Source organism: Chelonoidis abingdonii, chromosome 23 (genome assembly GCF_003597395.2).
Source record: "Chelonoidis abingdonii isolate Lonesome George chromosome 23, CheloAbing_2.0, whole genome shotgun sequence".
NCBI classification, from domain to species: Eukaryota; Metazoa; Chordata; order Testudines; family Testudinidae; genus Chelonoidis; species Chelonoidis abingdonii.
In genome coordinates this window covers 14,908,260-14,916,928 of record NC_133791.1, presented here as the reverse complement: position 1 = coordinate 14,916,928, position 8,669 = coordinate 14,908,260, and the positions used below count along the sequence as shown (strand labels likewise).

Here is an 8,669-nt window from a genome sequence, read left to right as displayed (position 1 = left end):
AACTTGTGGAACTCCTTGCCTGAGGAAGTTGTGAAGGCTAGGACTATAACAGCGTTTAAAAGAGAACTGGATAAATTCATGGAAGTTAAGTCCATAAATGTCTATTAGCCACAGATGGGTAAGGAATGGTGTCCCTAGTTTCTGTCTGTTTGTCAGAGGGTGGAGATGGATGGCAGGAGAGAGATCACTTGATCATTGCCTGTTAGGTTCACTCCCTCTGGGGCACCTGGCATAGGCCACTGTCAGCAGACAGGATACTGGGCTAGAGGGACCTTTGGTCTGACCCAGTACAGCCATTCTTATGTTCTTATGTGTTTTTGCTGTGAGTCAAATGGGGGGTGAGAGCTGCACTGTGAAATGCAAAACTACCCCACAGTCAAAGTTTCCCCCACATTTTGAGTCTCAACAATGGGCCTGTTTTCACAGAAAGTTTTGCAAAACAGGTGCATTGTCCTCCTAGGATCAGTATGTGTGACTGTGACTAAAAATGAGTTCCCCTGGATCAGTTTTTCAGACTTCAGCGCCTGAGTTTTGCGTGCAAAATATTCCTGTGCCAAAGCACGAGGCAGCATGCCAAAGCATGCACTGAGGTAGCCAAAATGGGCATTAATGCCTCGAGTGTGTGTCCTTATGAACACAAACACAGGAACCTTTTGCATTTTCCAGCCCCCTGTTCTCTCCATCCAGTTCCACCTTTGCATGGGTACGTGTCACTTTGCTGTTGCTAGAGATACTGCTGATGGGAAGGCAGAAGGGACACAGGAGCTTTTTTCCCCAGAACATTTCTCTGCTGGTTTGGGGAAAATATTAAGCAGTATCTTCTCTTTGTACCTGCCCAGGGTAAAAACTGAACCCCTCTCTGTGTGTGGCCTCACCCATCCTTGCCTGAGGTGCTTCCACAGAAGAGGGCTGATGCCAGGAATAGAGATCAGTCAGCCCTTTGCTTTCCATTCCAGAGGTCTCTTGGCTCCAGTGGTTCCCGACAATGCTTGTAACTGAAGGTAAGAGTGGGCCAGGTCATGGCCCGGAGGGCTGCTTTGTGATTAGTATTGCACTAGCCTTCACAGCAACACCCAATCAGAGCAGTGCCCCATTGTGCTGCACAAACTCTGCTCTAATATATATATACAAAAAGGGGGTGGGGGAAATCAGTTCAACAGACTGTCCCGTGCTGCAGAATAAGGTGTTCTGCTCACCTTTATTTAGAAGCAAAGGAAAGGAAATCGCATGGGAACTAAAGTGAAGGAAATGAATCCGTAACCAGAATATTAAACAATGGGGAGCTTATGCCAGCAATCCTAGGAGAATCCCAGTTCAACCAAATGGTCCCTAGTCACCATTTTTAGTACTGTAGTATTATATATATCCCAGTAGCACTTCTGGGACAAAGTGAGCTCAAAGCCCTATCATGCTAGGTGCTGTACAAACATATAGGAAGAGACAGTCCCTTACACACTACATACACAGGCAAAGAAAGGACTATTATCCCCATTTTACAGATGGGCAAACTGAGGCATAGAGTGATTACAGCCCAGCTTCATAAAGGTTCTTAGACACCTAACTCCCATGGCTTCCAATGGGAGTTAGGTGCCTAAGTGCCTTTAAAAATCTGCACTTGGCCAAGGTCAAACAGAAAGTCAGTGCCAGAGCCAGGAATTGAACCAGTCCAGTGTCTCAACTGTCCTTCCTATATTGGCCATCTGATGTGGTTCTCTTCTGGTCTGGTCTGCTCTAGTGACCCTCTTTAAGGTAGAGCTGCTGGACTATTTAAAAGCAGTTCCCTGGAATTTCTCTTGTTCTCTATAGCAAAGCATTCAGAGGTCACAGTCCATTCTACAGTCCCACTCCTGGCTCATTGGTCCTGGGGAAACAGCATGTGCAAACTCTTGTCAGCTGGGTGGTCAGTAAAATGATGGGCTGGGGACAGGATGGCCCCTAGCACGTGGGTGTGAATCCTGTGCACTTGCCGTCTCGGTAGCGAACGTAGCGGCTGTTGAATGTCTTCAGGTTCCTTTCCAGGCAGAGAGCAGTGCTCTTATCACAGTCACAGACCTGTTCTTCGCACCAGCTCCCCAAAGCTGCCAAGACAGAGAGAGAGAGAGAGAGAAAGAGAGAGAGACGCATGTTTTTCCTGGGACAATCGCTGTGACGAGGAGGAAGGTGACTAATTCTCAGGGCCTGACTCCCCACTGGCCCTGTGGAGTCACTTACACTTGGGCTGTGTGAGTGCAAAGAGGGTATGAAGTACTGCTACAGGCGTCCTCACTCACACCAGTGGTAGGTTACATTTGATTGGATGAGATCTTAAAAAGTGAGCTCCTAACCCCCTTACAGTCAACTGCGTGGACCCCAATTTACCTACATCAGCTGGACAAGGGGCCAAAGTCATTGGGTCAGAAGCTGAACCAGGGCTTTCAAGGAATCAAGATGTTGCAACTCCAATACCTACAGGCTGTTAATTTACTTCTTGGGTCCATGACACAAGGGGAGAGAGCCAGAGTCCTTCCAGGGACCCTGGTGCTGCCCTCTCCTTCGAACCTGTCTCTTCTGGATCAATGATAAGGCCATAACGTTTGGCCATTTGGAAGGAGGACACCGAGCGAGAAAGGCGAAGAACCAGACCAGTGAGCTGATTGGAGAGTAGAAGCAGAGGACATCCCAACCGGACCAAGGGGAGAGAACTCACCACACAGGATGTCCCCGTCCTTGTAGGTGTAACTATATCGCTGTGTGTTCCCATAACATCCACTAGCTTTTAGCCTTTTATAACAGCAGTGATGAGCTCGGCAGCACCTCCGGGGAGAAGGAAGAGCAAAAGTACGGGTCAAAGGTCTGCTTGCAACGAAAGAGACTATCATCCAGTATAGCCGATCTTTTCTATGTGAGCATGTCTGGCCATTGTCTAAGCATCTGTTGGATTTACTGTACATATCCGGTACATTCCCACTAATACATGTATTTGTTCATGTCTGAATCAGGGCCATATCTGAGGATCCATAACTAAAGATCAGAAATGCCCTGGTGAGTAGCTGGTAGAAACTGAGCTTTCTGCAGAAGCCAGTGAGCATCTTAAGAGACTTTCCATCCAGTAGGTCTCCTGCAAAGGACCCTTGATAGTAAACTCTACTGCACTTTATAGGGATAGTTAAGCACCAGCCCCTTCTCTCACCACGACAGGCTCTGGAGGACTTCTCCCTTTATGAATCTTGGGGCTTGACTAGGGGAGTGTTTTGTTTGGCAAAGTTTTGCAAAGGTGCATTTGACCTGTCCTATGGGATTACAGTGCTGCTTGAGGAATGATATATTTAAAAAAAAATCTAGTGGCAATTTACCAATCTGTCGCATCCTTTGGTTCCCCTTTGCCATCAGACCCGCAGTAGCAGCCGTACCCATAATAACTGAGGATGGCACTTTTTCCTGTGGCTTGATTAATCATCTTTCGAAACTCCAGAAGACTCCCCTGTGTTCCGGACAGACCTGCAAACCAGCAAGAGCACTAGGAAGGATGGTTTCCTCTAAAGGAAAGATCACTTCCCCCTTTCCTGTTGTTATTAGTGCACATGGTGAGCACACTGCACTGGTGAAAGAACGCTGAGCTGAATCCTGGGGGTTAGCATGTGGCTCTAATGCCACAGTCCTTTGCTAGGGGATGCTGTGGTGCTGCACTGCTCTACATGGGGCACCAGACAGCTTGTGCCCTCTACTGCTGTGTTCCTTGCAAAGGGCATGCACAATCCTCATTCCAGCCTTTAGACTGGCATAGACGCTTCCCACAATTGCACTGCTCTTGCTCTGGGGACCGGACCTGGAGGAGGCAGGACCAGGACACCAACTCCTCCCTTCCCCCTTTCTCCAGCTTACTCTCTGGTGGGAGAGCGGGAATGCACAGCCCTTCCCTGGATCACAGGGACTTGTAGTGCAAGAGTCCCCTGTGCAGCCGTGCAAGGGGCAAGGTGAACACCTTACCCTCTCCCCTGCCCTTACACAGAAATGTGTGTGGCCATGCATGAGCTGGGGCCTGAGGCTTTAATACGCCTCATTTGGGTAAACCTCCCAGTGACCTCAGTGGGCCTTGCCCTGGTAAGGGCTGAGTAAACCCAACATACAGACCCAAGTTGCGGCCAGGTGTGCCAGGCACTGAGCCTCACTTGCGCTGCCCTGATGCTGGGGATTCTGCTCTGAAGGGGGAACACTGGTTACAGAGCCGAGGCAATTGCGTAACTAGCAAGGACTAAGGAGTCACCAGTTTGCGGTACTCACTGCAGGTGATTAGCAAGGTGACTGCAAAGAGATTCCTCATCTTTGTGCAGGACCTGGGAGAGGAAACACCCGGATCTTTCACTCAGGCAAGCAACTCAGTGGTATCGATCTCTGGATCTGCTCCCGTTAGCAGGCAGGCTTCGGATAGCTGACTGCTGCACAGGAAGCTGCTGAGAGGATAGATAGGCAAGTCAGAACTTCTGGAGCACGAACCCACTTGTCACAATGAGTCAAAGCCCTGTCTGGGAGGCTACTATTTTTAGTGATCTAGCTCCAATAGGGCTAGCACAGGTGTGTCTACCTGAGCTGGAAATTACACCCCCAGCTGCAGTGTAGACATGCTTTATTGAACCCCGAGGTCCCAAAGCCAATCTCAGCCGCAGTGAAGGGTAGGCCACACGCACAGAGGAAGTCTGTCTTAAGTTGACTGCTGTCCTGGCCAGTTACCAGTTAGAAGGAATAACTCACAATGACACAAGCAGAAGCTGCAACTTGTCGGAATGGGTATCAGCTGCTTGATCCCATAATGCAAGAAAAAGATCAGTAAATAATATCTATTGCACCAATCACCTTGATAGCTAACCACTTCCCAGGTAAATGAAGTCAGTGTAGCAAGGTCCCTACTTGAGGGCATTCTCTTTTGTAAAGCACTCACCTCTCTGGGCTTAAGAGGACCTTGGCAGCTGGAGTAACACCTGATGTGCGCTAGCCACTGATTTCTCTTATATTCTCCACTCTGTCCCTCCCACTTCTACCCCAGCCAGGTGGATCTTGTTCTCTAAGGTCCATAATTCAAGATGATCCAGATGAGTGGCCAGGTCCGTAATAGAAGGCGTTGCCTGTTTCCCTCTTTTCTCTGGGTCCAAAGGACTCTTCCATTGTATTTAAGCAGGGATCATGCTGAAGACCCCCTGTAGAGACTCCGGTCTCTGCCTGGCAATTTCACACTGTGAATACTTTCACTGTGCTAGGAACTCGCAGGCTGGAGTTTCACGCCCCTTTGGCAGAGTCTCTGCATTCTGATGTCAATTTGGCAAGAAACTGTTTTTTTCCCTTCAGAACAATGAAGAATGATCACAGCCCCACTGAAAATACCAGGAGTTTTGCCATTGACGTCAATGGGGCCAAGTTTTCAACCCATGTCTTTAAGAGTGAGACCGTGCTGGATTGTCCGAGGGAACAACAAACGAAGAGGGACAGAACTGTGGCCCAGAATCACCAATTCAGGGAGTTGGTAGGTAAAATCCCGTGGGAAGTAAGTCTAAGGGGAAAAACAATAGAAGCGAGTTGGCAGTTTTTCAAGGAGACATTATTAAGAGCACAACAGCAAACTATCCCACTGCATAGGAAAGATAGGAACTATGGAAAGAGACCACCATGGCTTAACCAGGGGATCTTCAATGATCTAAAACTCAAAAATGAGTCCTACAAAAAGTGGAAACTCGGTCAAATTACAAAGGATGAATATAAACAAACAGCACAAGTATGTAGGGACAAAATTAGAAAAGCCAAGGCACAAAACGAGATCAAACTAGCCAGGGACATAAAAGGAAACATGAAAACATTCTACAAATACATTAGAAGCAAGAGAAAGACCAATGTGGACACAAGAGCAAATGGATATAAACTGGACACTAGGAAGTTTAGACTTGAAATTAGATGAAGGTTTCTAACCATTAGAGGAGTGAAATTCTGGAACAGCCTTCCAAGGGGAGTAATGGAGGCAAAAGACATATCTGGCTTTAAGACTAAGCTTGATAAGTTTTATGGAGGGGATGGTATGATGGGATAGCCATTTTGGCAATTAATTTGGCAATTGATCTTTGATTATCAGCAGGTAAGTATGCCCAGTGGTCTGTGATGGGATGTTAGATGGGGTGGGATCTGAGTTACTACAGATAATTCTTTCCTGGGTGCTGGCTGGTGAGTTTTGCCCACAAGCTCAGGGTTTAACTGATCACCATATTTGGGGTCAGGAAGAAATTTTCCTCCAGGGCTGATTGGCAGAGGCCGTGCAGGTTTTTCGCCTTCCTCTGCAGCATGGGGCACGGGTCACTTGCTGGAGGATTCTCTGCAGCTTGAGGTCTTCAAACCACAATTTGGGGACTTAAATAACTCAGACATAGGTTAGGGGTTTGTTACAGGAGTGGGTGGGTGAGATTCTGTGGTCTGCATTGTGCAGGAGGTCAGACTAGATGATCAAAATGGTCCCTTCTGACCTTAGAGTCTATGAGTCTATAAGACAGGGTAGGCCCATTACTCAATGAGATGGGAAAGACAATAACAGAAAATGTAGAAATGGCAAAGGTGCTTAATGATTTCTTTGTTTTAGTTTTCACCAAGAAAGTTGGTGGTGATTGGACGTGGAACATAGTCAATGTCAGTGAAAATGAGGTAGGATCATAGTCTAAAACAGGGAAAGAACAAGTCAAAATTTACTTAGACAAGTTAGATGTCTTCAAATCACCAGGGCCTGATTAAATGCATCATAGAATATGCAAGGAGCTGACTGAGGAGATATCTGAGCCATTAGCACTTATCTTTGAAAAGTCATGGAAGACAGGGAGATGGCAGACATCCCAGAAGACTGGGAAAGGGCAAATATAGTGCCCATCTATAAAAAGGGAAATAAGGACAACCCGGGGAATTACAGACCAGTCAGCTTAACTTCTGTACCCAGAAAAATAATGGAGGAAATAATTAAGAAATCAATTTGCAAACACCTAGAAGATAATAAAGTGATAAGTAACAGTCAGCATGGATTTTTCAAGAACAAATCGTGTCAAACCAACCTGATTGCTTTCTTTGACAGGGTAACAAGCCTTGTGAATAGGGGAGAAGTGGTAGATGTGGTATATCTTGACTTTAGTAAGGCTTTTGATACTGTCTTGCATGACTTTCTAATCACAAACTAGGAAAATACAACCTGGATGGAGCTACTGCAAGCTGGGTGCATAACTGGTTGGAAAATTGTTCCCAGAGAGTAGTCATCAATGGTTCACAGTCATGCTAGAAGGGCATAATGAGTGGGGTCCCACAGGGATCGGTTCTGGGTCTAGTTCTGTTCAATATCTTCATCAGTGATTTAGATAATGGCATAGAGAATACATTTATAAAGTTATAAATTGCAGCAAGAGCGGTTTAGGTTGGACATTAGGAAAAACTTCCTAACTGTCGGGGTGGTTAAGCCCTGGAATAAATTGCCTGGAGAGGTTGTGGAATCTCCATCATTGGAGATTTTTAAGAGCAAGTTGGACAAACACCTGTCAGGGATGGTCTAGATAATACTTAGTCCTTCCATGAGTGCAGGGGACTGGACTAGATGACTTCTCAAGGTCCCTTCCAATTCTATGATTCTATGGCTACCCAATGGAAGTTTGGCCTGCGTGAGGACTGCAGGTTTATGTGTAACCACAGATAAATGGTGGTGGTGCTACAACTGTAGGCCAAGATGTGAAGGTGATTAGCACAGCAAAAATACCCTCCCCCTGCAGTTATTCCAAATCACTTTATACAGCACCTAGCGCAGGACGGTTCTGGGCCTGGCACCTCAGAGGTATTTAGGTTCCTGACCTCAGTGGGAGGTAGGTGTCAAAATACCTTTAAGGAGCCGAGCCTTGATCCATGACTAAGGTCCTAGGTGTTACAGTAATCCCAAACTAACTAATCATATGAGATTCTGCACTTTGACATGGAGTTATTGTCAACCTTTCCATGCCCAAATTCGGAGAGTGTTTTCATCGTCTGTTCCCACGGCTATTACAACTGCTGATTTGTTCCACTGAATGCACTAACTCATGGGGCACACACTAGCAGAGCCCCAGTCCGGGGGGTGGAGATTCCTATCTTAATTGACAATAGGCAGCCGAGGTGCACAGACAGTAAGTGCATGCAGACAGCCTGTAGGCACAATAGTTCAAGTCAGTATGTAGGTGCCAACATCTGTAAGCTCTGGAACAATCACCTGTCCCCTGTCCCTTGAGTCCTGATTTACCTCCATCACACCCCAGGTGAGCTGCGAGGGATTAGTAGCACCTTCATATTGAGTTCCATGGGTCGCTTAGCTCCAACGAGTCTCAACAATGCTTGAAACTGAGGCTAAGGGTGGATTTAAAGCTGGGGTTTTTGTAGTAACTGGATGGAAATAATCTACTTTTAATGCACTTCAGGAAAAATTCACCTGCTAAAATCCCATCGAGACCTGGATCTGGGTTCATGGACTGGGCAGAACTGTCTGGCTGAAGGTTCCCGGAGGAGTGGAGGTTGTAGATGATTTGAGCTATTTGGCTCAGATCCAGATGTTTCTGCATCAGCTACTGAGCGGCTATCATTTAAAAACAACAACAAAACACTGCTTAACCTTTAGTCCTGCACTATATCCACTGGGTGCGTGAGCAGCATTGTCTTGT

The 8,669-nt window shown here is 46.8% G+C and overlaps 2 protein-coding genes across 2 annotated transcripts in view; both read right to left on the bottom strand.

Annotated features, from left to right (window-relative positions):
- Positions 1-1,191: 1,191 nt before the first annotated feature.
- Positions 1,192-4,349, bottom strand: LOC116824338 (neutral phospholipase A2 agkistrodotoxin-like). The gene is made up of 4 exons (XM_032779535.2): positions 4,261-4,349; positions 3,333-3,477; positions 2,687-2,793; positions 1,192-2,078 (listed from the first exon to the last, which is right to left on the bottom strand). Exons 1-4 carry the CDS (start codon positions 4,298-4,300, stop codon positions 1,936-1,938), a joined length of 435 nt encoding a protein of 144 aa, XP_032635426.2. The 5' UTR covers positions 4,301-4,349; the 3' UTR covers positions 1,192-1,935.
- LOC116824344 (uncharacterized) overlaps positions 4,343-8,669 on the bottom strand; it is a 27,412-nt gene continuing 23,085 nt past the window's right edge. Inside the window, 1 exon segment of the mRNA XM_032779546.2 lies at positions 4,343-4,430. Coding sequence (XP_032635437.2) covers positions 4,343-4,430 — 88 coding nt within the window.

What these genes read in the sequence shown, in the direction of transcription:
- LOC116824338 (XM_032779535.2), bottom strand. Translation starts at nt 4,300, where the DNA reads ATGAGGAATCTCTTTGCAGTCACCTTGCTAATCACCTGCA. An exon ending in CCAAAGGATGCGACAGATTG is followed by an intron (nt 2,794 to 3,332) that starts GTAAATTGCCAC and finishes TTCTCCCCGGAG; the next exon opens with GTGCTGCCGAGCTCATCACT. An exon ending in GGACGGGGACATCCTGTGTG is followed by an intron (nt 2,079 to 2,686) that starts GTGAGTTCTCTC and finishes CTGTCTTGGCAG; the next exon opens with CTTTGGGGAGCTGGTGCGAA.